Source organism: Megascapheus bottae, chromosome 14 (genome assembly GCF_031878675.1).
Source record: "Megascapheus bottae isolate mThoBot1 chromosome 14, mThoBot2.hap1, whole genome shotgun sequence".
In the NCBI taxonomy this organism is placed as follows: Eukaryota; Metazoa; Chordata; class Mammalia; order Rodentia; family Geomyidae; genus Megascapheus; species Megascapheus bottae.
In genome coordinates this window covers 31,332,539-31,360,484 of record NC_143522.1, presented here as the reverse complement: position 1 = coordinate 31,360,484, position 27,946 = coordinate 31,332,539, and the positions used below count along the sequence as shown (strand labels likewise).

General features: G+C 45.2%; 1 protein-coding gene across 9 annotated transcripts in view; it reads right to left on the bottom strand.

Moving 5' to 3' along the window:
* Positions 1-3,001: 3,001 nt before the first annotated feature.
* The window catches only part of Mark3 (microtubule affinity regulating kinase 3), a 71,751-nt gene continuing 46,806 nt past the window's right edge, over positions 3,002-27,946 (bottom strand). For 2 of the 9 annotated variants that reach the window (XM_090344893.1, XM_090344894.1), the window contains 7 exons: positions 26,300-26,517; positions 25,095-25,198; positions 16,617-16,778; positions 15,707-15,964; positions 8,221-8,247; positions 6,724-6,768; positions 3,002-3,862 (listed from right to left, as the gene is read on the bottom strand). In XM_090344893.1, the coding sequence (XP_090201019.1) occupies positions 3,517-3,862; positions 6,724-6,768; positions 8,221-8,247; positions 15,707-15,964; positions 16,617-16,778; positions 25,095-25,198; positions 26,300-26,517 (1,160 nt within the window). In that variant the 3' untranslated portion in view covers positions 3,002-3,516. The remainder of the gene's footprint in view (positions 3,863-6,723; positions 6,769-8,220; positions 8,248-15,706; positions 15,965-16,616; positions 16,779-25,094; positions 25,199-26,299; positions 26,518-27,946) is intronic. The other 7 variants (XM_090344896.1, XM_090344895.1, XM_090344898.1 and 4 more) reach the window with 7 other exon arrangements.

Here is a 27,946-nt window from a genome sequence, read left to right as displayed (position 1 = left end):
TCCTTAAAATTCATTATTAGAAGAGCAAGCGGAGTAGTACCCATCTCAGAGGAAGATATCCAAATCAAAAAAACAAACAGAAATACAAAAAAAACAAACAACAAAAACAACAGATGTGTGCTTAAACCAATAACCAGAAGGGAATTGTTAAACAGAGGGGCGATCGTAATACGACCGCCCTAACAATAGCTCCTCAATACAGCCTGGATGGAACTATCAGACAGAGGGATGGTCACACCTTGGCCGTCCTAATAATAGTTCCCCGAAAGGGCACAAGGGATGTCTCCCACAGGCCCCGTCAACAATCCTATAGCATGTCTGCCAGGATTCTTTGTTGACCCAGATACAGAACCTACAGGCAACCCAGATTAACAGATTATCAGATAAAACAATACACAGAGACAACGAAGCCAGCCTATTTACCACGGTTTTCCACGACCCCTTGACTAGGCGTCTGAGTGGACTTGGGGGTTCCCAGCCCATGCACCAAATGTTGTACCCGAATTCCTAGAACCCCGAAAAGACCACCAGAGGCCACAGTCAAAGCTAAAGAGCAGGGGTCATTTTATTTACGAGTCTAGACTCGGGCCTCTGCGTACCAGCATCCGGCAACGCTGAAAAGGCCCTGAGCAAGAACTTTACACTGCTTTTATAGGGAAAGTACAATTACCTGATTGGTTATTTGACTCAAACCACTGGTCAAATCAGAGCTCAGGTGCCTAACCACTGAGCACCAAGCTGTTACCACCTGGGGTTCAAGTACATGGGCCCTAAACAAGGGGGGGGGTGTCATTCCCAGAACATGGAACAATCGGCACAAAAGACCCAGGGTCTTGTAGTTCACTGGACTTGCTTGCATGGCACATGTTCTATCACTAGAGCCACACCTCCTGCCAGGTTGTTGGTTTAATTTTTTTGCTGGTCTCGGGACTTGAACCACAGCTCAAGCTCAACCACATTTTCTGACAGTAATTAGAAATAAGCAACAACTAATTCCACACCCTACCTTTTATCAGGGTCTAGAGCAAGTGAATAAGGAAAAAAAAGTGGCTGGGAATGTGGCTTAGTGGCAGACCTAGCCTTGAGCAAAAGAAACTCAGAGACAGTAGCAGGCCCAGAGTTCAATCACACATTTTATCAGTAACGTAATACAATGAGGACCAAATTACAAACAAAAAATAGGCAGGTTTGTGTGCAGAGCGGTCTTTTCCCCAGGGACATGTACTTTGTTCAGGGAGCTCTTCTAGTGGACCACTGGCCCTGTGAGCCGCCCGCACATTCACGGATCACAGAATAGCTGAGGAGTCCCTGACTTGGGGAGGAAGTAACACCGCCCAGGGTGCACAAGGACCTGGAGGTGACCCTGTCCCTTTATCGTGGTCAGCTCTGCGGCCACAGGTCACAGCCTGGACAGAACCCAACACTGCCCTTCAGAGAGTACCTTGTCTGGAAGCTGTCTCCTGCCTTCCATGAGGGAGGTTGGGTAGGAGGGGACTGGCAGGGTCACAGTGACTTCCTCCAACCTCTTCTTCCTCCAGCAGGCCCGTCTTCACTGAGATTCTCTGGTCTCCATCTGCGGGCCAGTCTCCTGGATGACTCAGTGCTTGCTTCCTTCCCTCCAAGCTCCATCCCCTTCCCCATGTCAGGCCCCAGCAATCCTTCCTGCTCAGGCCAAAAACCACTCACAACCACGTCTTTTCTTTTTTGTTAGTCCCAGGGCTTGAGTTCAGGATCTGGATACTGTTCCTGAACTTGCAAACCTCCTCCTCCTCCCCCCAACACACCCACACCCCCCCCCTCCAGTCCTGGGGCTTGAACTCAGGGTGTGAGCACTGTCTTTGAGCTTTCTCAGGGCTGGTGTGCTACAACTTGAGCCACAGCACCACTTCCAGCCTTTTCTGTGTATATGGTACCAAAGAATCAAGTCCAGGGCAAACACTCTATCACTAGGCCATACTTCCAGACATTTTTTTTTTCCCCCCTCCCAAGCAGTGCTGGGGACCAAACTCAGGGAGTCATACATGCTAGGTAAGTGTTCTACCACTGAGCTACACAGCCTGAATAGCCTCTCCCCTTTGTGATATAAGCTGCTGTTATGTGGCCCAACGTGGCCTAAATTTGTGATCTACCTGCCTCTGCCTCCCAAGCAGTGGGAATATAAATACAGCCACCATGCCTGGCATCTGCGGTCTCTTTTACGGCATTTCTTACCATGTTTTGAACCAGGTAATAGATCACTTCTAGTTTCCCAACTACCAGCCTGAAAATCTGCTGCAATGTAAGACAAGAGGGGATGCATGCTTTCCTCATTAACGTGGTGACTGAGGGAGGGGCTGCCCAGCTTTCCATACTGGGCAACAACACACCCCAAGCTACCCACCGTACAGTGATAACTCTCCTGTGTGTTGAGTTTATTACCCCAAGCCAGGTAGGTAGGGGAAAATGTTTTTAGGTCTGATTCAAACGTGAGTCACAAAGAAGGGGAATGAGGAAGACTACACAGAGCCATCAAGGCCAGGACTCCCCCACATGAATGTTTCTATCACCAGACACCCCCAAGGCCCTCCCACCTCAAGGTGCCGAGATGACTAGAAAGAAAAGATGCCAGGGGCTCAAACTACCAAATTCATGCTAGGGCCAGTGCTCTGACACCACACATCCCTCTGCTTCTGCTCAGCTTGATGGAGGTGAGCAGAGCACCAAGTCTTTTTTTTTTTTTTTTTGCCAGTCCTGGGCTTGAACTCAAGGCCTAGGCAGTGTCCTCTGACTTTCTCAAGGCTATTACTCTGCCATTTGAGTCTGGCTTTTTCTATGTATATGGTACCAAGGAATCTAACCCAGGTCTTTGTGCATGCTAGGCAGGCACTCTACCACTAGGTCAAACTCCCAGACCTAAGTCTAAGTCTTAAATATAGCATGAGGAGACGATGCAAGGTTTTACTGAGAAAAAGTGAATTTTTAATTATCTTGTGAATCTACTTAGAAAAACACACACAAGCAATGTTTCACAACTATAAATTTAAACCTTTTGCACTAAAAAAAACACAAAACAAACACAAAAACCACAGGCATGAACTGTAAACCTGTATTAATTATTGACTAGTCTTAAGGTTAATATTTAGCAGTAATTCAGTATTTTCCTCCTTGGCAATCGTAATGTTTTAGCACCAAATGATCTCCCACAGAGGTACTAGTGCCAGCGTCAGGAGATGTCCCCACACACCTGCTCTGCACACACCCACCGCCACTCCCACCACACACAGGAGACATGGGCAGGCGGTGCCACATGCTGACCCCCAGGGCAATGGAAACGAGACAGAGCCAGGGTCACAGGACTTTAATGTAGTGCATTCGTAGAAGAGGCCAGCTTTCGCTCCCAGGCGTGCTCCTGCTCTTAGATGTGAGAGCCATGATTTAGAAGATGCAGAGTTATTGCCTAAACAGTACTCTATACGTTCCCATCGTGTTCAGGAAAACACTTTAAATTGCTACTTAATTTACACCATAATTACTGGATTACAGCTTTAGCTCATTGGCAATTTTGGAAGCAATGTTTTTGAAAGCTATGGATGTCCCTGATATCCGTTTAAAGCGGACCCCATTCAGAGACAGTCTTGGCAGCTTACAGACTTCCATTTCCCACTGCACCAGGTTCTCGGCGTGCCCGTCGCCGTGGACGCAGAAGAGCAGGAAGCGCTCCCGCTGCTCGTAGTCGCAGTTGTTGGCGTCCAGCACTTTGCGGATCTCCCGCATCATGTCGCCAGGGTCCATGGAACTCGTGGTCTTCATGCTCCAGGTGAAACGCAGTGAGCGAGGTTTCGCCTCTTTGTGTTCGTCCTTTTGCTCTGAAGATACATTCCGACTGAAACACACAGTGGTACATTATTATTTATTAAATGAAAAGTATCCGTGGCCTTTTGTTTTAAACAATAGACTGGTAATTGATTATGGCAGCACTGGGGGTTGAACTCGATGCCTCCTTCTTACCCTTGGCTTTTGCACTTAAGGCTAGTGCTCTACCACTTGAGCCATGCCTTTACTTTCAGCTTTTGGCTAGCTAACTGAAGAGTCTCAAATCTGTCTGCCAAGGCTGGTTTTGAATCTGGAACTTCAGATCTCAGCCTTCTGAGTAGTTAGCATCACTAGCACCTGGCCATACAGCTTTATTTTATTTTGTCAGTCGTGGGACTTGAATTCTGGGCCTAGACATTGTCCCTGAGCTCTTTAGCTCAAGGCTTACCGCTCTGCCCCCCTGAGCTATAGCGCCACTTGTAGTTTTCTTTCTGGTGGTTCATTGGAGATAAGAGTCTCATGGCCTTTAGTGCCCAGGCTGGCTTTGAACTGCTTCAGATCTCAGCTTCCTGAGTAGCTAGGATTACCGGCGTGAGCCACCGTGCCCGGCTTCTTAGGCATTTTTTTTTGGGGGGGGGGGGACAGTCCCAGGCACTGTCTTTGAGCCTTTTTTGCTCAAGGTTGTGCTCTACCAGTTGAGCCACAACGCCACTTTGTTAACCTTACTCTGCTCACCATGAGGACCAAGAAGTTGACAGGTAGGATAACTAGGGTCTTGATGTTAACAGCTTCCAAATGCCTTCCTGGCATGTATGCCCTGGATGCTGGGCATATGCAGTGAGCGTGACCACTGGGTCACTTCTACACACCTGATTTCCTTCCATTTTGTGAAATTTCCAATTCGTTACATGAAGAAGCTGGGGGCAAGATCACTTGAGCCCAGGAGTCCAGGGCTGGCACAGACAATGAGGCCCATACTCCTCCAACCCCCCAAAAACAACAACAAAAATAACCCGGTGACATAATCTTACTAATGAAATGGAAAAATGAAGCTACTGCTCATTTGTCTGCGGAGAACTGAAATGCCTGTGTGCACACCGTGTAATTCAGGGACTGGCTAAACTGCCATTTCAGATACAAAACAGCAGACGTGCCAGTCATTTCTGGGATGGGGAGCTGTGGTAAGGAAGCAGGGTACATACAGGGAAGCACACAGGGACAGTGAACTCTGCTGGAGCGACACTGAAGGAAGTGAGTGTAAAAGGATGAGGAGGAAGAAAGGTCTCTGCAAAGACTTCCATGGCATGTCAATAAGGCGAGAGTTTTTGTTTGGAGGCAGGAAAACAAGCAGGCTTAGGTCATAACAGGTGCTTGAATGGCACCTGATAGTCAGGGGCAGGGTGGTCTTGCTTCATACCAGGAAGCATACTTTTATTTTTATTTTATTGTCACTTTATTCATTTTACAATAGTGGGGGCTTGCATTCAGGGCCTCATTCTACCACTGAGGTAGGCCTCCAGCCCCTTTTTGGCCATGACATGAACCTTCTGAGGCCAGTCACTTTTAGCTGCTAGATGGCTTCACAAACCCTCCTCCCTCAGGGGCAAGGGCTGGAGGCTGTCTATCCCAAAGCTTTAGAGGCTGGCGGCCAAGACCAAATTCAAAAAGACAAGGAGAGGCAGAAAGAGTCTGAGACAACCACACAGGACACGTGAGGCAGTTCCTCCTCATCCATCCACTGTACAAGGAGAGGAGGGTACAAACGCTTGGGGACACTCAGGGGCCTCAGCTGTGGGAGGCCTAGATGGTGGCCGCCCACTGGAGATGGACCCAGGCTCCTTCATTGCATCAAGGCGCCGCACACTCTTACCAGCGGCCTGGTGCCTTGCATTCCAAACTAGGCACCTTCACGCCTGCTTATCCTGCCCAACCCATTCCTTCCTATGAAAACCACAACGAAGGTTCTTCCCCAGGCCGCTGCCTCCTGACTGACTCTAGCAATTCCCCCATGGCCTCTGTTGCGTGATGTTACTCTCCTTGAGAGTGGCAGCCACGTCTTGATCTGCCTGCACTCCACACATCTAAAAACACAAGCCTGGGCTAGGAGTTTGGCCTAGTGGTAGAGTGCTTGCCCAGCAGGCCTTCGGTACCACACATACATAAAAAAGGCAGAAGTGGTGCTGTGGCTCAAGTGGTAGAGCTCCAGCCTTGAGAAAGCTCAAGGATAGTGCTCAGGCCCCGAGTTCAAGCCCAAGCATTGGCACACACATGCACACACAAACTACAAGCCTGCTAGCTTTCGGAGGGTTATTTCTGTGGATTCTGGCTGTGACAGGCCTGGGGCAGCCCACTCAACACTCCTGACAAATGTATCACCAGAGCTTGTCCCAAAGAGAAAGCAGCTAGCGAGGTACTGCACCGCATGGGGCGACTACGAGGAAGGAGGCCATGTGGAGACCACCACCTCGACACACTCCAGTCCATCTGCGACCCCATGCGCACAACAGGACACCTACCGGGAGCACAGGCAAAAACACACAACCGCTACCATCTTATTAGAACACCTTGTCTGAACAACTCCTACTAAGCAGTCTGCATCTGTGCTGTGAGAACAGGGTCACATTAAGCATCAGGGATAAGTGGACTTTCTGTGAGTCGTGACACTGACCCCAGACCACCCATCCCCACTCAGGGTGTTAGCACAAACAAAGGAGGCCAGTCACAGCACACGGGTGCCCTCGGGTGGTCACAAGGGAATATGCACCTTGCTCCCGGGGCCATGGGGAAGTGGTGGCAATAGGAACCAGAACTAAGCCTGCCGCATGCATGTCCCAAAGGGGCAGAGGACTATGAGCAGAACATTCAGAAATGGTCTCTCACACAAAACTGCAGTATCAAGAAGATATTTTAAGTAAAAATCATTTCCCTCACCTTGAGCCCTCATATCTCCCGTTCCTCTCATATTCAGTTGGAAGCCTCAATGAATAGAATGTAGAAGCAAAGAGAAGTGGGAAAGAGAAAAGAAATCTTACACACAGGTACACAACTACCAATATAGCAAAACATCATACAATGAGCCAGTATGACCAAGCACCTTTCGAGGTCTTATTAAATTCAATCTTCCTGGAAAAACTGGAAAGGGTGACATTCTAGTTACAAATTGAACTGAAATTCCTTTGTGTAACTACTATTTAAAAGTAATAAAAATAGCACAAAAGCTCTCTTCAGTCTGAATTTTCCTGAGGCAGTGACATATTCTCCTCTGTGAGGACACAGGCCTGTGTGAGCAGGAAGAGCTGCACACCTGGGGAAGTATCAGTGCCACACCCCTGCTGGGTCCTCCAGTTGGCACCTCCATGGCTCTTGCCACTCTTCATAGTATCATAGCTTCCAAAATGAAAAAGGAAAGGAGGCTATTGGTTAAATTCTGTGTTCAACCGCAACTTTCTGTCCAAGGAAATATTATTTTCAATGCCAGTCCTGGGGCTTGAACTCAGGGCCTGGGTACCGTCTCTCAGCTTTTTTGCTCAAGGCACTTGAGACACAGCTACACTTCTTTCTAGCTCTCCTGCCGGAGCTGGCTGGGAAGTGCAATTCTCAAATCTCAGCCTTCTGAGTAGTTAGGATTACAGGCGTGAGCCACCAGTGCCCAGCCTCCAAGGCAAAACTGGATGACTAAAAAGGTCAACTGAAAAATAATCAAGGGAGCAGTTGTTCCTGTTTCTGACAAGGGTTTGGTTCTGTTAACAAGAACCTGGCAGGGATTCTCTGCTTCATATTCGTAGATTCCAAAGACAGTAATTTTTTTTCCTTTGACTGTCTATACCAAAAATGTTAATCAAGTTGAGATGTCAACCTGCTGTCATGCTTTAGTAAAAACAATGAAGAGTGCTGTCCTCAGTGGGTGGTGGGAAGTAGTTTTATATAGAATACTATTTATTGTTCAGCCCTTATAGCTGGAGGTCCAAATTTTATGCTTATCCCCAAAACCATTTTAAAACTGTTGTGAAGGCAGTCCTAAGTAAAATAGAAATGACAAGAAATACTATTCCACACTTACCTTTTGCATGCTTGTAGCTAGTCAATTAATTGTACATTGTTATCGAACACCTCATTCAAATAGGAGCATGCTAAGTGTTATTAGTACGGAAGACAGAATGGTTTGGATGCTAAATGATTCTACTGAAGAAAGAAAATGCACAGAGCATGCAGAGGTTTTTTTTGCATGGGTGCCACAGTTCCTTTAAATGCCTGACAGTGTTAATCTATTTCTTTCCAGTTTCCTTCTAAGGAAATGAGTACTTAGTTTTCAGCAGAAAAGTTTAGTTCTTAAGAAAAACAGGGCCAGAAAGCCAAACCTGGGGTTAATTGCAGGAGCCATTTGGGGGTGAGGCTTTATTTAAATAAGTGTGCATATATAAATCCTACCTTTTGATAAACCTGAATGACATGTTTCTAAAAGAAATTAAGTAAAAAAAAAAAAAGTTAACAAAAAGATTCGCATAAGTAGAAAATTTCAACAACTCTTTTTTTTTTCCCCCAACAATTCTTATATAAAAGAAAAACAGTCCAAAAAAATCAAACAAGGCTCCTCTTTTGGACAGTAATAAAAAGAAAAACAGTGACATTTGCTGTAATGTAAAATTACTATAATTGGCTACAAGATCTTCTATCTAGAAAAAAATTTTCAGTGTATTTTTTCCCCCAGTCTTGGGCTTGAGTTCAGGGTCTGAGCACTGTCCTTGAACTTCTCAAGGCTAGAGCTCTACCACTTGAGCCTCAGCACCACTTCTAGCTTTTTTCTATGCATGTGGGTACTGGGGAATTGAACCCGGGTCTTTATGCATGCTAGCCTAGCACTCTACCACTAGGCCAAACTCCCGGCCCCTCAAATGTATTTTTTGTAAGAGTAAGTTTAACAGTAATTGTTAGACATTAGCTGTACCTTAGTAACTAAATTCATTTAAAATTCTTTAGAAGAGTAGTAATATGATAAAATTCAACGTTTAATGGTAAAGAAGTAATCTGTAACATAGTAGTAATAATTGACAGTTTTCAATTTTCTTCAGAATATCTTATTTACAAAAGCAGTGGTGTCTATGTAACTATGAAGAATCAAACTACAATATAAACACACACACACACACACACACACACACACACACACACACACACACACACACACAAACTGTGGATCATAGGGCTTGAATTCTGGGCCTGGGTGCTGTCCCTAAGTCTTCAGCTTAAGGCTACCGCCCTACCCCAGGAGCCTAAGCACTACTTCCAGTTTTCTAGTGGTTGATTGGAGTCTCATGGACTTATTTAGTGCCTGGGCTGGCTTTGAGCCATGATCTGAGTAGCTAGGATTACAGGAGTGAGCCACTGCACCTGGCCTTCAAACTACAAAATACTTAACCAGGGGCTGGGACTATGGCTTAATGGTAAAATGCATGGGTAGTATGCATTAAGCCCTGGATTCCATTCCTTAGTACTATATACTATAATTCCAGAAAAAAACTGGAATTAATAGGCACCGTGGCTCAAATTGGTAGATTGTAAGCTTTGAGCAAAAGGTCAGAGACAGTGTCCAGCCCCAGGACTGACCAAAACAAAAAAACTAAAACTAAAACCTAACAGAACGTCAAGAGAGGGGGTCCGGGAGTTTGGCCTAGTGGTAAAGTGCTTGCCAAGCATTCACAAAGACCCAGGTTCAACTCCTTGGAACCATATACATAGAAAAAGCCAGAAGTGGTGCTGTGGCTCAAGTGGTAGAGCTCTAGCCTTGAGAAAGCTCAAGGACAGTGCTCAGTCCTGAGTCCAAGCCCCAGGACTGGCAATTAATTAATTAATTAAAAAAATTAAGAGATCAGTGCTGACTTTACAGAGACAATTTAAACAATGGAACGGAAGGTTTACTCCTATGGCAGAGTATATAGAACTTCTGTATGTGTATGTGTCCTATGGCTTGACTGAGGTCTGTGTACTGCCCCTGAGCTTTTTGCTCAAAGTTTGTGTTCTACCACTTGAGCCATCGCTCCATTTCTGTGTATGTGGTACCGAGGAATTGGCCCCAAGGCTTCATATGCATGAAAGGTGAGAACTCTACCACTAGGCTATGCTCCTGGCCTCACAGCTCCATTTCTAGCTTCTTTTTGGTGATTAAGTAAAGAGCCTCAGAGATTTTCTTGCCCAGGCTGGGTTTGAACTACGATTCTCTGATCTTGGCCTCCTGTAATGTAGCTAGGATAGGCATTAAAGTTCACGAGAACCCATCTCAAAACCTCCAAAGAAAGCTGGGCATGGGTAATGGTCATTTCATGCCAGTATAAATAGGAAGATTGAGGTACAAGATGGCCCAGAAAAAAGTGAGTTCTTATCCTAACTCAAAATTGAACAGAATAGCTGGAGGCAGTGGCTCATGCCTGTAATCCTAGCTACTCAGGAGGCTGAGATCTGAGGATCCAGGGTTCAAAGCCTGCTGGGGCACTAAAGACTATGAGATTCTTATCTCCAAATAACCACTAGAAAACTGCAAGTGCAGCTGTGGCTCCAGGGATAGGGTGGAACCTTGAGCTGAAGAGCTCAGGGACAATGCCCAGGCCCAGAATTCAAGCCCTACAACCCACACACAAAAAAGAACAGTGTGTGGGGTTGAGAGTCTGGCCTAGTGGCAGAGTGCTTGCCTAGCATGCATGAAGACCTGGGTTCCATTCCTCAGTACCACATACACAGAAAAGCTGGGAGTGGTGCTATGGCTCCTCAGAGATCCTCAGTAGAGTGCTAGCCTTGAGAAAGCCCAAGGACTGGCAAAAACAAAACAAAAACAAAGTGCTGGGCGCTGGTTGTTCACTCCTGCAATCCTAGTTACTCAGGAGGCTGACATTAGAGGATCTTAGCTCAGAGCCAGCCTAGACAGACAGGGCCTTGAGATTCTTATCTCCAATTAACCACCAGAAAAAACCTCAAGTGGCACTGTTGGTCAAAGAGGCAGACCACTAGTCTTGAGCAAAAGGCTCAGAACAGTAACCAGACCCTGAGTTCAAGCCCCAGGCTGAAGAGAAAAAATAGGGGGAAAAATCAGAGCAAAAAGGGCTGGAGATGTGGCTTAAGCAGCAGTATCTGCCTTAGCAAGGTAAAACCTTGAGTGTTCACATTTGAACTCATGACCCTGTACTTGTTTGTGCAGCTGGTGCTCTATTTCTAGTCTGATTGTATTTATGTGTTGGTCCTGGGGCTCGAACTTAGGCCCGGACACTCTCCTTCAATGTTTCTGCTCAAGGCTAGCCTCCATTTCTGGCCTTTTGGGAAGTTAAGTGGAGATAAGCGTCTCATGGACCTTTCTGCGCAGGCTGGCTTAGAATCATGACTTGAATACAGGTGTGAGCCTCTAGTGCCTCCATTTTTTTTCCCTTCTAATTTAGGGTTAACTTTGGCATCGCCGTATGTATGTATGTATGTATGTATGTATGTATGTATGTATGTATTTATTTTTTTGGATCGTCAGCTGTGGGACTTGAACTATGGGCCTAACTAACTATGGGCCTGGCCACTGTCCCCGAGCTTTTCAGCTCAAGGCTACCGCTCTACCCCTTGTGGTTTTCTGGTGGTTAACTGGAGATAAGAGTCTCATGGCCTTTAGTGCCAGGGCTGTCTTTGAACCAGGATCCTTAGATCTCAGCCTCCTGAGCAGGTAGGATGACAGGTGTGAGCCACCCACCTAGCTTGTCTTAGATATTGATCAACAAATTAAAGAAATGTGTAGTATATACAGATGCCAACCATTTCATACAGATTAAGTGTACATAGTAGGTTTTCCAACATCTAGAAGATTGTGCATGTGAAGTATCTTTATTTTTTGTGAAGTATCTGCTTTATTTTATTTATTTATTTTTGCCAGTCGGGCTTGAACTCAGGGACTAGGCACTGTCCTTAGGCTTTCTCAAGGCTAGTGCTCTTGCCACTTGAGCCACAGCATCACTTCCAGCTTCTTCTATGTATGTGATTCTGAGGAATCGGACCTAGGGCTTTGTGCATGCAAGGTGAGCACTCTTACCACTAGGCCATCCTCCTGGCCCCCTCCTGAAGTATCTTATAAACTAAAATGACACTAATAAAAGATGGTATACTATTTTAGGCGAAAATCATTTCAAGGTCTTACAGGTTTGAGTCACTGGGGTCTGGCCTGCAGTCTTTTTCTCCCTGGAAGTCAGAGTCATCAAATATTAAGGCGCACTATTCTTGACTTTTCTTCTCTCCAACCTCCCATGCGTGAGGAGGAGGACATTGTAGGACACAAGACTTGTATCCTCCCTGGACCACAGCATGGGCCCATCCAAGGTGCAGAGACACCTGCGTCTGCTTGAGGCTGATCTTCTGGGGAGATAGGTTCTGATGCACTCTGACCCCAGGAGAGGAATGTCTACATCCTTCCAGTTCTGACGGCTCCATCTCCAAAGCTACTCACTGTCATTTGGCTGTCTTGGCTCTCCCTGGCAGCATCCAAATGCCAGCATCTCAGCTGTTAATAGACACCACACGTTTTCTTTTGGTTGGTTGTGGGGCTTGAACTCTGGGAGCTATCCCTGAACTCTCTTGTTCAAGGCTAACACTCGACCACTTGAGCCACAACACTACTTCCAGTTTTCTGGTTGTTATACTGAGATAAAGAATCTCCTGGACTTTTGTGTTCAGGGCTGGCTTTTAACCGAGATCCTCAGATCTCTGCCTCCTGAGTAGCTAAGATTCCAGGCAAGAGCCACTGGCGCCCGGCACCACATTTTATTTATGCTTGCACTGGGGCTTGAAATCAGTTTTTTTTTTTAACTCACTCAAAGCTGATGCTCTACCATTTAAACCACAGCTTCATGTTTGACTTTTTGGTGGTTGAATGGAGGTAAGAGTCTCAGGGCTCTCCTGCCTGGCTTAGAATAGCGATCCTCGGGCCTTAGCCTTCCAAGTAGCTGGGATTAAGGTTGTGAGACACCACTGACCCTAACATATTAGCCTTTTAGGCACCATTACTTACTTATTTTGTTTAGCTGATACTAAGTCTTGAATTCAGGGCCTCTTGCTCTTCCCTGGACTTTTTGCCCAAGGCAGGAGTTCTACCACTTGTGCCACACTTCCACTTCCAGATTTTGCTGTCTAATGGGAGGTAAAAATCTCACAGATTTTACTGATCAGGCTGGTTTCAAACCCTAGTTCCCAGAATCTAGTCTCTGGAGTGGCTAGATTTCAGGAGTGAGCCACCCGTGCCTGCACTGACTACTTCTAACAACCAATTGTCTTTACAGGCAGACTTCTGTTTGTAAATTTTCACAGAACAGTTAAAGGAGTATCACTGACATGGTATATATGCTTGTAATGCTAGCATCTGGGAGGCAGAAGCAGGGGGATCACGAGCGCAAAGCCACCTAGTTAATGAGATCCCATGGAATACTTACCCCCCCTTTTTTGGGGGGGGGCTAGTTTTGGGGCTTGAACTCAAGAGCCTGAGTGCTGTCCTTGGGCTTTCTCAAGCCTAGAGCTCTACCACTTGAGCCACAGCACCACGTTCAGCCTTTTTTTCTGTGTATGTGGTACCGAGGAATTGAATCTGGGTCTTTGTGAATGCTAGGCAAGCACTCTACCACTAGGCCAAACTCCCGGCCCCTTTTCTGAACTTTTGAACCTGACTGCTGCATGCTGGTATTAAGCAGAGGTAGGAGGATGAGCAGCTTGTCTCAGGGGCAAGGGGACAAGAACACCTGGGACAGGATAATCTTTCTACATGATACCTGGAAGAAGGAAGAAACCATTCAGGGGTCACCAGTTGGTCCTTGTTGGTCATGGACCGGTGTCCAAGGGCAAGGCCTTTCAGACCATAGTGTTCTGTCCACTCTGGAATGGGGGCTAAGCAGAAGGTTTAAAGGGCTCACTGAAGCCTGACTCTCTTGATGTGCAGATGGGTACTTCATAGCACATAAGCCACATTTAGCTGACAGTTTAAATAATGAGGATTGCTAATGGGTCATGGAATATGCAGAGAAACAAGAGATGGTGGTATCTTTCACCTTAGAGCCTGCAAAATTCCTGCTGTTGCTCAGTAAGACACAAACACTAAGCAAGAATGCAGGTACCAGGCAAACACAGCCCTCAGGTACACAGCCCCTGAGGCTGAGTTTTAGAGCACTTCCTTGAGAGAAAGGTGCAAAAGTCAAGGATGGGGGAACTCTTGGGTTTTAAGAGTACAATCCTGCCTTTTACTTTGTGCTTGTGCTGAGTGGTTCCTGATATTTATAGTATCAGCCCATATGGCTGTGCTCTTGCATTCTCCACATTAGATCATGGAAAAATGGTTTCTAAAGGAATGCTCAGATTTCCTGAACTCAAGACCTGCTGGAGGCATGAAGCAGCTATTTTCTGAATTATTTGTATCAGTTGTGGGGTCTGAATTTAGGGATCTGGGTACTATCCCTGGACTGGCTCTAAACTACAATCCTAAGATCCCAGTCTATGAGTAGCTAGGATAAAAGGCGTGAGCCATCAGTACCTGGCAGCCATGAAGTGTTTCTAGTTATGGGGCTTGAAATCTGGGCCTGGGTGCTGATGTGGATCTCTTTTGCTTAAAGTTAACCACAGCACTACTTCCAGTTTTCTGTGGTTAATTGGAGATAAGGGTCTCATGGACTTTTCTGCCCTGAACGGCTTTGAACTATGATCCTCAAATCTCAGCCATCTCAGTAGCTAGGGTTAAAGATGTGAGCCACTAGTGCCCTTTGCACGAAGCATTTATACAAGATCAAACTGGGGGGGCGGGGAGGGGGGAAGCCTACTGGGATTTGAATAGGGTCTCACAGTTATTGGTCAGACCCTCTACTACTAAGCCAAACCTCCAATAAATATTATTTTTTTTCAAAATAAGCTGGATTATTATTAGTAGTATTGTTACTATTTTTTTTTCTTTTTTGGCCAATCCTGGGGCTTGAACTCCGTCCTTGGACACTTTAATGTATGCCACTTGAGCCACAGCGAGATTTCCAGCTTTTTCTGTGTGTGTGTGGTACCGAGGAATTGAACTCAGAGCTTTGTGTGACTCAGAGAGCACTCTACCACTAAGCTATGCTTCCAGCCCCAGAAGCTGGAATTTTAAAACTATACCACTTAGGAGAGTTGCCTGGTTCTCAATGTAGCTTTCAAAGGTTATACAGAAACTTAGTAACAATCACTTACTGATAACCACCTGACAGAAAAGGAAAAGTCTCCCTTTCTCCTCTGAGCATGTGGCACGTGAATGAACAATGTGTGATCACTAGGAGCATTAACAACGAGCAGAAACCTCCTCCCATATACCAGACAACAAGGAGTTCTTCACTTTAGCCACGGCACACTTCCTGATTTTTCTGTATATGTGGTACCAAGAAATCAAACCTAGGGCTTCACGCATACTAGGCAAGCACTCTACCACTAGACCAAATTCCCAGCCTTATCTGAGCTTTTTCACTCAAGCTACAGATCTACTCTGATTCCTGGTGGTTAATTGGAGGCTGGCTTCAAACACTGATCTTAAGATCTTAGTCTCCTGAGTAAGTAAGATTACAGACATGAGCCAACTATCTCCTACTTATAATGTGTATCTTAAAGACCACAGTTACATACTTATGCATGTGTGTGTGTGTGTGTGTAGGATATGTATGTATATATACACATTATATACATTATAAATGTAATGTGCGCACACATGCGCACGCGCGCGCACACGCGCACACACACGCGCGCACACACACACACACACACACACACACACACACAAAACTCATAAGTTATGGGCAGAATGAAAAGTATTTAGGCAGCAGGTTTACACAATAGGACGTATTTGTCCTTTTGCTTGGTGAATTTGGTCTAATACAACTAACATTACTTGGCATGCACTTACCTCCTTGTGAGTTTTGAAGTTAATTTACTAAAAAGATTAGTGGAGCCTCGGCTTCGAGTCTGGGACAGTGGTGTGGCTTCATGGGAGAGGCTGGGTGAGGCAGGTGGGCCATTGTATGTTGCTGTTCGCCGCTCCCGAGGTTGGCCATGGAAAGTGCTACGACTGGCTGTGCCTCTTGGGAAGCGGATGCGATCTGGGGTGGTTGCACTGCTAATACTGTGGGTGGAAGCAACTGGAGTTCTCTGATCAGGAATAGTGCTGAGAGAGCAGAAAACAAAAGGTATATATCTGTATTAACAAAGTCATGGCATATGAAAACTTATAACTACCCTGTATCTTTTATATAGTGGAAAAAAAAAAACTGGTATAATGAATTGAGATCCAAGGGGTACTTTACAAAACACAGGAGCAAAAGGTAAGTTAAGGGGGATAGGGTTACCGAAGGAACAGGGCATGAGAAGCAGCTGTAGTGTATAAGGGTGTGCACAGTACATGCGCATTTTCAAGGACAAGATCAAGAAAGGTAAACTATCTTAAGCTGCCCCCCTTTGCTTCCCTCTCAAATTGCTTTCACACAGACAATTTTGCCAAAAGAAAAGAAAGAACTGCATATGTAATTGAATAGGCAACCAAAAAAAGTTTGGAAGCACACAGACAGAATGCGTGAAATCCCACGTGCTGAAGCAACTCGGGCAGGGGATTTTTATGCCCTTAGCAGCATGGAAAGGCACAGACAAGACAGACAACCATGGATACCGTAACACATGATGTACTCAACTGAAACCACACAGGAAGGACACCTTGTAGACAACTGTAACAAAACCTTGGACTAGAAAAATCCACAGCACAAAAATTAAGCGGCAGTGGGTAGGTACACATTAGTTTCACAAGGAATGTGTGTTTTTCTTACATAGCCTTGAAGTTATCTCCTTCACTGTCTATTGGAGGTAACATCATCTTGGGGTGCCCCGAGGCTGACATGGACATCGACTTCTGATGTCTCAGCCGACAGGTAGAAGGTGTGGCACAGACTGAGGCAGGGCTAGCTGCATAAGCGGACACTTCTGTCAGGCTGGGAGGGGTTTGGGTTCAGGCAGAGGCAGAAACAACAGTGTGATGGAACAGTGACCAAAGAGCAGCCTGCTGTCAAAGTACAGCTTCCTACCCAGACCCTGTAACCCCATCCAAGAACAAGATGCTCTTAAATGTATTTTAGTAATTTTGGGTCAAATGCCGACTTATACCTGCCTTCTCCCTCTCTGACTCCCCCTCGTTTTGTTGGTAGTAGGGCTAGCACTCTACCACTTCCAGCCACAGCTCCACTTCTGGTGTTGTGGTTGGCTGGAGAGAAGTCTCATGGGGGTGATTCTGCCTGGGCTGGCTATGAATCTCAAACCTCAGATCTCAGCCACACTAGGATATAGGTGAGAACTACTGGTGCTCTGCTTATACCTGCCCTTTTTTTTTTTTTTGCCAGTCCTGGGCTTAAGCTCAGGGCCTGAGCATTGTCCTTGGACTTTCTCAAGGCTAGAGCTCTACCCACTTGAGCCTCAGCACCACTTCCGGCTTTTTTCTATGTATGTGGTACCAAGGAATTGAACCCGGGTCTTCGTGCATGCTAGGCAAGCACTTTAACCACTAGGCCAAACTCCCGGCCCTATACCTGCTTTTTTATTTGGTTGGTCATAGGCCTTGAAGAACTCGGCTTGGGCACTGTCACTAAGCTTTTCAGCTGAAGGGCAGCACTCTACCACTTAAGCCACAGTGCCTCTAGAGTGCTTGCCCAGCATGCACAAAGTCCTGGGTTCGATTCCTTGGTAGCATACATAGAAAAAAGCCAGAAATGGTGCTGTGACTCAAGTAGTAGAACTCTATCCTTGAGAAAGCCCAAGGACAGTGCTCAGGCCCTGAGCTCAAGCCCAGGACTGGCAAAAAAAAAAAAAAAAAAAAAAAGCTAGAAGTGGCGCTGTGGCTCAAGTGGTAGATTGCTACCTTTGAACTGAAGAGCTCAGGGACAGCGCCCAGGCCCAGAGTTCAAGCCCTACAATGAACAACAGGTCTCACAGGAACTTTTGTGGCCTAGCTGCCTTTGAATTGTGATTCTTAGATATCAGTCCCCTGAGTAGCTACTACTGGCCTTTTCTGTTTATGTGGTATTGAAGAACTAAACCTAGGGGTTCATACATGATAGGCAAACACTCTACCGTTAAGCCATATTCTTAGCCCTATACCTGCATTTTGTTTTTGTTTTCTGCCTAGTCCCAGGGCTTGTATTCAGGGCCTGAGCACAGTCTCTGGGCTTTCTTGGGGCAAGAGCTTTATCACTTGAGCCACAGCATCACTTCCAGTTTTTTCAGGGGTAGAGCCGGGTCTTCATGAATGCTAGACAATTATTCTACTGCTAGGCAAAACTCCTGGCCATGACTTTTTTTTTTGGTCGGTTGTAGGGCTTGAACTTTGGGCCCGGGCACTGTCCCTGAGCCCTTCAGCTCAAGGCTACTGCCTCAGCACCCTGAGCAGCTAGCATTACAATGGCTGGTTTCCCCTTTCCCCTTTGCATTCTCCCCCGCACCTCTCTTTTGCCTGTCCTGAGGCTTGAACTCAGGGCCTAAGCACTGACCTTGGGCTTTCAAGACTAGTGCTTTATCATTTGAGCCACAGTACCCCTTCCGGCTTTTATTTTCTATATATGAGGTACCGAGGAATTGAACCTGGGACTTAGTGCATGCTAGGCAAGCACTCTACCAATAGGACAGCCAAACTCCATGCTACCCCTTTGCTTTTATTTATTTATTTTTTTGCCAGTCCTGTGCCTTGAGTTTAGGGTTAGAGCTCTACCACTTGAACCACAGCACTACTTCTGGCTTTTTTCTATGTATGATACCAAGGAATTAAACCCAGGTCTTCGTGCATGTTAGGCAAGCACTCTACCAGTAGGCCAAACTCCCAGCTCCCTTTGCATTTTTAAAGCAGCAATCTTTTTCTTTTTTTGCCAGTCTTGTGGCTCAACCTCAGGGCCTGAGCACTGTCCTTGAGCTTTCTCAAGGCTAGAGCTCTACCACTTGAGCATTACCACTTCTGGCTTTTTCTGTGTATGTTGTACAAAAGATTGCAACTCAGGTCTTCGTGCACACTAGGCAAGCACTCTAACACTAGGCCAAACTCCCAGCCCATCCCTATGAGACTGTTATTTCCAATTAACCATTAGAAAACTAGAAGTGGCACTGTGGTTCCAGTGGTACTGAGTTGAAAAGCTCAGGGATAGCACCCAGGCCCAGAGTTCAAGTCCTACTATAGACCAAAAAAAAAAAAAAAGTTTCATGGCCGAGATGGCTCACGTCTGTAATCCTAGCTACTCAGGAGGCTGAGAACTGAGGATTATGGTTCAAAGCCAGCCTGGACACTAAAAAGTCCGTGAGACCCTATCTCCCATTAATCACCAGAAAACTGGAAAAGACATTGTAGGTCAAGGGGTAGGTAGGGTGGTAGCCTTGAACTGAAGAACTCAGCTCAGAGTTCAAGTCCCGCAACCAAAACACACACGCACGCACGCACGCACGCACGCATAGGTAATGGGGAGAGTTCTATTCATCCTAAACAACAATTTTATTACCTTAAGATAACGTGTCTGAATGCATCTAAGAGAGCTGCATCCTTCAAGGTCTACATAAGTCTTAAAGGAGATGTCTCAACACAAGTCTATCTAGTCAAACAAGTACAGGACATAGTCACACTATGTGCTGTGCTGAGAACTCACTGACATTTTATTTTCTTTCTCCCTCTGTCCCTCCCTGTTCTCCCCCTTTTTTTGTGTCAGTCTTGGAGCTTGAACTCAGGTCCTGAGGACTGTCCTTGGGGCTTGCACAAGGCTAGAGCTCTACCACTTGAGCCACAGCACCACTTGCGGCTTTTCTTTTTTTTGTGGATCATGGGGCTTGAACTCTGGGCCTGGGCACTGTTCCAGAGCTCTTCAGCTCAAGGCTACTGCCATAGCCCCACTTCCTGCTTTCTAGTGATTAATTGGAGGTAAGAATCTCACACAGTCCTTCCTGCCTGGACTGGCTTTTAACAGTGATCCTCAGACCTCAGCCTCCTGAGTAGCTATGATTGCAGGTGTGAGCCACCACTCCTTGGCCACATATGTGGTACCAAAGAATGGAACTCAGGTCTTCACGAATGCTAGGCAAGCACTACCACTAGACCAAACTCCAGGCCCTCTACTTTATTTTTTGCCAGTCCTAAGGTTTGAACTCAGGCCCTGAGAGCACTGTCTTTGGGCTTTCTCAAAACTAGAGCGCTACCCCACTTGGGCCACAGTACCACTTCTGGCCTTTTCTGTGTATGTGGTAACAAGGAATAGAATCTGAGTCATCATGCATGCTGGGCAAGCACTCTACCACTAGGCCATACTCCAGCCCGACCATTTTTTTTGTTTTTTTGGTGTCAGTCTTGGGCTTGAGCTCAGGGCCTGAGCACTGTCCTTGGACTTTCTCAAGGCTAGAGCTTTAGACCTTGAGCCTCATCACCACTTCAGGCTTTTTTCTATATACATGGTACTGAGGATTCAAACCCAGGTCTTCATGCATGCTAGGCAAGCACTCTACCACTAGGCCAAACTCCTGGCCCCTCTACATTTTTTTTTTTTTTTTTTTTTGTCAGTCATGAAGCTTGAACTCTGGGCCTGGGTGTAGTCCATGAGGATCAACATGTCTCTTTTCTTTTGGCTGATACCAGGGCTTGGAGAAATGGCCTCAAGTTCTGGCTTAGTTTTTTTCATCTCTCTCAAAATATATCTTCCTTCCTTCCTTCCTTCCTTCCTTCCTCCCTTTCTTTCTTTCTTTCTTTCTTTCTTTCTTTCTTTCTTTCTTTCCTTTCCTTTCCTTTCCTTTTCTTTTCTTTTCTTTCTGTGTCTCCAGGGTCAGTAGAAGGCCTCAGAAGGAACAGATGCACCACACATGCCATCTCAGCATGCTTGTCAATCAATAAGTCACTATTAAGGGCTATAAAGGGATAGTACTTTGAATTGTTTGCAAGTGAGGCATCTAGCCCAGATGAGAACAGACATTTGAATGCAAGCTAAAAGCTTACCCAAAGACTGTAATTAAAAGTACTTAGTCCAAAAGACACCTATAGATAAATGTTCACTGTCATTAATCCTTCTCTAAATAGTCTCCATGGACTGACACAGGGTAAGTGGATAAAATAATGATACCACTTAATTACCACAAAGAAAGTACCAGAAGGTAGCCTTGAGCTGGAAGAGGTCAGGGACAGCGCCCAGGCCGAGTTCAAGCCCTCTAATCCACTCTCCCCCCAACCCAAAAAAAAGTGTGAGAAAGTAGATCTGTGCTTTCAGGTAAAGTATCAGCCTTGAGCAGAAAAGCCCAGTGCAAATATGAGGCCCTGAATTCAAGCCTTGTACGGGCACCCACACATGCACATGCGCACATAAAGCAATAAAAAATAATTCAAACCAGTGGTATCCAGTACATGTTATATTCCTGAGGACCTCTATGAACATGTCCTCAGGTGTCATACAGACATCTAAAGGCACAGGGATAAGCAGGGCAGGCTGCCCATGGAATGTGGGTGGATCAACAACATTATTAACTAGGAAGATTAGGTACAGCTTATATAAATTAAGAAAATTCCTCACATTCCTCCTGAACAGTTTATTATTACCAACAAAAGCAACAGTCTGTTGGGCACCTTGTGTCTGCAGAGTGGTTTAAGACTCACTGCAACCTATATGATGCTGACAGAACCAAATCACATTCCTCCAACCCTCTCCTGCCAGCCAGCACTCATGGAGGACCCATGGTCACTGTGTGCACATGGCCAGTTTTAGAGACTCCGCCTGCAGGTGTATGAATGACTGCCTCGGGACAGTACAGCAGAGTAAGCAGCCCATCAACACACTGGCGTTAAAACAAGGTCAGAGCTCATATATACATGCCAGAAAAATATCCTGCCAACTCACGCTCTCTATCAGACCCAAGAATTACACCTATAATCCTAACTACTCAGGAGGCTGAGATCTGAGGATCAAAGTTCAAAGCCAGCCCCAGCATAAAAGAACCTGAGACTTTAATCTCCAATCAACCTCTAGAAAACAGGAAGTGGGGCTTGGCTCAAGGGAAGGGAAGGTTCAGGGATGGTACACAAGTCAGAAGAGTTCAAGCCCCACATCCTCTCAAAAACAAAACAAACAAACAAACAAAAAAAAAACCCCGAAACAAAAATACCAGCTGGACACTCCTAATCTTAACTATAGAGTTATAGGTGTCTGAAACTTTTTTTTTTCCTTTGGATAGGTCCTGGGGCTTGAATTCTAGGCCTAAGTGTAATCCCTAAGCTTTTCTGCTCAAGGCTAGCATTCTACCACTTTGAGGCCATTTTCTTTTCCTTTTTTTTGGGGGGGGGGGGGCAGTCCTTGGACAGCACTGTCCTTGGACTTTCTCAAGGATAGAATTCTACCACTTGAGCCACAGCACCACTTCTGGCTTCTTCTTCTGGTACCGAGGAATTATACCCAGGTCTTCGTGCATGTTAGGCAAGCAGTCTACCACTAGGCCAAACTCCTGATCCCCCCGCCCCCTTTTTTTTGGCCAGTCCTGGGACTTGAATTCATGGCCTGGGCACTGTCCTTGGGTTTTCTCAAGGTTAGTGCTCTACCATTTGAGCCACAGCACCACTTCTGGCTTTTTATGTGTATGTGTACTGAGGAATCAAACCCAGAGCTTTTTGCTTGCTAGGCAAGCACTCTACCACTAGGCTATACTCCCAGCCCTTTGAGCCTATTCTCTCTCCTTATTTTTTGTCTTGTTTGTTTTTGGTACTGGGGATTGAACCCAGGACTTCTGTTAGGTAAGTAGGTAAGTGCTTTTCCACTGAGCGATATCCGAGCCCTTGGAGCCCATTTTCTAGTGGTTAATTGGAGGTAAGAGTCTCGTGGACTTTTCTGCCTGAGTTGGCAGTTAAATCATATCCTTAGATGTCAGCCTCCCAATTATCTGGGATTATCGGTGTAAGCCAATCCACCACTGCCTGACCTCTATGGAGAATTTTATATCTAATTAACCATCAAAAATCTAGTAGAGATGTGGCTCATGTGGTAGATACTAGCCTTGAGCAAAAAAGCTCAGGGACAGAACCCAGGCCATGAATACACTTCCACGACTGGCACGTGCCCTGGTCTTCCCATGAAGACCAAGAGCCAGAACAGAGTATCACATTGCATATTTTCAAAATCCACTCATTTTATATGTAGTTTTATATTATAAGTTTAGCTTCTTATCAGTTCGAACCTGTAGTACAGGGGAATAGAACCTGTGATTTATGGAGGATGCATCTTTCTACACAGTTATACATGTCATCTAAGGGGATTTAATCACATAGAAATCTAATGTCACAAGAAGACCAAACAGAAAAAACCCAAACAGAAAATAATCAAAGAAGCCACTTCAACTGTAGACATGACCAGACAATGATCAAGTTGACTGTCCAGATGACAGAAAGAATGTCAGTTCATTCAATGATTTCTACGCCAGGATCATTCTTTTTTTTTTTTTTTTTTTTTTTTTTTTGCCAGTCCTGGGCTTGAGCTCAGGGCCTGAGCACTGTCCTTGGACTTTCTCAAGGCTAGAACTCTACCACTTGAGCTTCAGTACCACTTCCGGCTTTTTCTATATATGTGGTACCAAGGAATTGAACCTGGGTCTTCGTGCATGCTAGGCAAGCACTTTAACCACTAGGCCAAACTCCCGGCCCTATCATTCTGACTTATCTTCTCAGAATTTAGTTTTATAAAGATGAAAACTTCATGGCACGCTGAGAAATTTGTTGTGCATGAAATATACATTTAATTACTTTCTATCAGCTTAACTCTCTTTCGTTTCTTTTTTTTGGTCTGTCAAGGGACTTGAACTCTGGGCCTGGGCTTTGTCCCTGAGCTCTTCAACTCAAGGCTACCAACCTATTCCTTGAGCAACAGTGTCACTTCTGGTTTTCTGATGGTTAATTGCAGATGAGTCTCACAGACGTTAGTGTCCAGGCTGGCTTTGAACCTCCATCCTCAGATCGCAGTCTCCTGAGTAGCTAGGATTACAGGTGTGAGCCATCAGACCCGACATTAGCTTCTCTTTCTCTGGACTTACCTAATACTTTTCTCTCCCTTCTTTCCTTCCTTTCTTGTGCTGGTTCTGGGACTTCAACTGTGGGTCCAGGCACAATCTTTGAGCTTTCTGGCCCAAGGTTCTATTCTGGCTCTATTACTTGAGATACAGCTTCATTTATTGGCTTTTTGGTGTTTAGCTGGAGATGAGTCTCATGGACATTCCTGCCCAGGCTGGGTTTAAACAGTGATCCCCAGATCTTAGCTTCCTGCAGTTACAATTACAGGTCTGAACCACTAGTGCCTAGTCTAATTCTATTTTTCTGACTCTTTGCCAGTCTTTGGATTGAACTCATGGTCTGGACATATGCCTGAGCTTCTTCAGTTTGAACCTACACTTTTTGGCTTTTCTTGGTAATTACTTGGAGATAGGAGCCTCACAATTCTTGCCTGAACTGGCTTTGAATCTTCATCTTCAGGTATCAGCCTCCTAAGTAGCCAGAATTTATAGGCCTGAGCTACCACCACCCAGCTCAAAAAAAATTAAAAAAAAAAAAAAAAATTTTTTTTCTTCAACTTTTTGGCCTTTCCTGGGACTGGAAATCAGGGCCTGGGCACTGTCCCTGAGCACTTCTGCTTAAGGCTTGCCCTCTGCCACTTGAGCCCCACAATCACTTCCAGCCTTTTCTATGTATGTGGAACCAAGAAATCAAATCCACAGCTTTGAGCATACTAGGTATGCACTCTACTACTAGGTCAGACTCCCTCTCTACCACCCTCCTCTGGGAATATTTTAAGCCAGAGAGTTAAATTATATTTCTCCTGGAGCTTAAAGTGTGTCTTGTTGAGTCAGAAGTTATTCTGAAAACTCAGCCCTGAGTACCTTCACCAAAAATTCACTCTACCTTATATACATATGCTCCAGACATCTTACCTCAGGACTCTGTTCTCCCCACTTTCACCTCTGTTCAAATTATTATTAATACTACTTTTATAGAGCTGAGGATGAAACGCAGGGCCGTGTAAATGACTGAGTGGTTGCACTCCGCCACTGAGCCAGATCCCCAGTTCCTGATCTCTAGTTAGTTGTTTTTCTCATAATACACGCCAGCCAGGAGGATGCTCTGAATTATTCTGCTAAAAATTCCCATTCAAATTGAACTTACCTTCAGAGAATTATTATTATTTGAATGTGATTTTAAAAACTAACAAGCAAATAACATACATTTTTCTTGGTGAAAAAAAAATCTTGTGCTGACAAGTAAATCTCCATACCTGTTCTCTTTACCATTTTGAATCACTGAATGTCTGTCTGCTGTAGTCCTCTCACTGCAAACATAAGTGTTTCGGCGTGTCATTCCACCAGATGCTGTGTTACTCTGTAAGAAACAGGCATTTTTGTCTCAAACATGTACAAGCAAATAAACAAAAAAAGAAACTTATCCATGTATATGTAACTACTCAGTTTTTAAGTCAGCTATGACAGTGTGACTTTTAAAAACTGGTCTACAGGAGTACATTAATAGTATGTAGATTACTTAAGTAACAGAATATTAGGGAGATGATTTATTATTTTGAGGGGCATAGGGCTTGAACTCAGTCTGAGTGCTGTCCCTAAGCTCTTCAGCTCAAAGCTACCACCCTACACCTTGAGCCAAGCCCCACTTCCCATTTTCTAGAGGTTAATTGGAGATAAGAGTCTCTTGGCTTTGTAGTGCCCGGGCTGGCTTTGATCCTCAGATCTCAGTCTCCTGAGTAGCTAGGGTTACAGCATACGTCAGCACGACCTAGCAGATCTATTATTTTTAAAAGCTCATTCTTGCAAAACTGAAAGGCACGATTTTGTGTGTATGAGTGCAAACAAAAATTTAGATATAAAACACCTGCATTGTGTTAGAATGAGTTTTCTTTTTGTCCCAATACTGAAACTTGAACTTAGGGCCTTTTGCTCTTACTGTTTTTTTTTTGTTTTGTTTTGTTTTGTTCTTTTTTTTTTTTTTGCACAAGGCTGGTGCTTCTCTACTTCTATTATTGGATAATTGGAGATAAAAGTCTCTTGGATTTGTCTGCCTAGGTTGGCTTTCAGCTGAGATCCTCAGATCTCTTGAATAGTGAGGATTACAGATGTGAGCCACACATACTTAGTCATCATGTTGAGTTTGACAGTAGATTCATAGACATTACACCAAAATCACAAACAGCAAACAAAAAATAATGTAGACTTTATTAAAAGGGGAAACGAGTTGAGTACTGGAGGGCTCATATCTGTAATGTTAGCTACTCAGGAGGTTAAGACCTGGAGGATAAAGGCTTAAAGACACCTTAAATAGAAAATTCTCCATCTCCAATTAACAAGCAAAAACCAGGGCTGGAGGCAATGCTAAAATAATGCAGTGGCAGCTAAGCAAGTCAATCCAGTATAAGGCCTGATTTCAAGCCTCAGTAATACCAGCTTTACTCCATAGTTCAATAATACTTACACTGGGGACAGCAGGGGTCTTTTTGCGTTCAGGAATGTCTGCCTTATTGGGATTACTTGCATTTCCAAGCATGGGACTGGCAGGAGCAATTCCCTTTCCTCCCACAGCACTGCCACTAGATTTCCGGGAGGCAATTCCATCTTCTTTGAGGTCACTATCTGCAGTGCTGGTCTGACTCCTTTTGGGGTATGCCACAACTGAAGGTATAGCTGGTCCAGCTACAATACAAAGTTCACTTTTTAAAAGACAGAAGACAGGGCCAGAAGTGTAGCCTAGTGCTAAGGGTGCTTGCCAAGCATGCAGGAGGTTCGGGGTTAAATTCGTTGGTACCACATATACAGACAAACCCAGAAGTGGTACTGAGGGTTAAGTGGCAGAGTGCAAGCCTTGAGCAAAGTGCTCAAGTACAGTGCCTAGGCCCTGAGTTCAAGCCCCAAGAGTGGCAAAAATAAATAAATAAATAAAATAAGAGGAGAAGAAGAGAAGAGGAGAAGAGGAGGAGGAGGAAGAGGAGGGGGAAAAAAAGAAAAAAGAAAAAAAGACATTGAGTGTATTCTCCAAGTCATAGCTTTCTGAGTAATTAGATTATGGGCATAAGATTCTGGTTCCCAGCTATTCCAATAGTAACCTTAGAGAATCGCAGTAGTTGAGGCCAGGAGTTTGGCTTAGTGGTACAGTCCTTGCCTAGCATACACGAAGACCTGGGTTCAATTCCTTAGAACCACAAACACAGAAAAAAAGCTAGAAATGATGTGGTGGGCTCAAGAGGTAGAGCTCTAGACTTGTGAAAGCCTAAGAACTGCGCTGAGGCCCTGAGTTTAAGCCCAGGATTGGAATAAAAAAAAAAAAAAAAAAGCAGCAGCACACTGCAGGGGAGGCACTGGTGGCTCGTGCCTGAGGTTCATGGTTTGAAACTAGCCCAAACAGGAATGTCTCTTGAGACTTTTCTCCAATTAACCACCAGAAAACCAGAATTGGCTCTGAAGCTCAAGTAAGTGGTAGAGTGCCAGTCTTGACCAAAAGAGCTCAGGGGCTGGGTGAGGTGGCTCACACCTGTAATCCCAGCTACTCAGGAGGCTGAGATCTGAGGATCATGGTTCAAAGCCAGTCCCCCAGGCAGTATAAAGCCTATGAGACTCATCTCTAATTACCAGTGGTAGAGCGATAGCCTTGAGCTAAAGAGCTTAGGGATAGTGCCCAGGTCCAGAGTTCAAGTCCCATGACAAAAAAAAGAGCTCAAGTAATGTCCAAGCCCCTCAACAGCACTGGAACCAGGTATTGTGTGGGTACCTATAATTCCAGATGACCCTGCTTCAAAAGGAGAACAGCACTAAAATATTGAAAAGAGCTAGACAGTAAAATAGTTACTTACACAAAAACTATTTACCCTATTGGAAAATGAATTAAAAGTAAGTAAGCTGAAGTTGCGGTGGCTCAAGCCTGTAACCCTAGCTACTGTAACCCTAGCTACTCAGAAGGCTGAGGATCAAGGTTCAAAGCCAGCCGGGCACTATAAAGCTTACAAAAGCCCAGAGACTCTTATCTCCAATGATCCTCTAGAAAACGGGAAGTGGGTCTTGGCTCAAGGTTAAGGTGCTAGTCTTGAGCTGAAGAGCTCAGGGACAGCACCCAGGCCCTGAGTTCAAG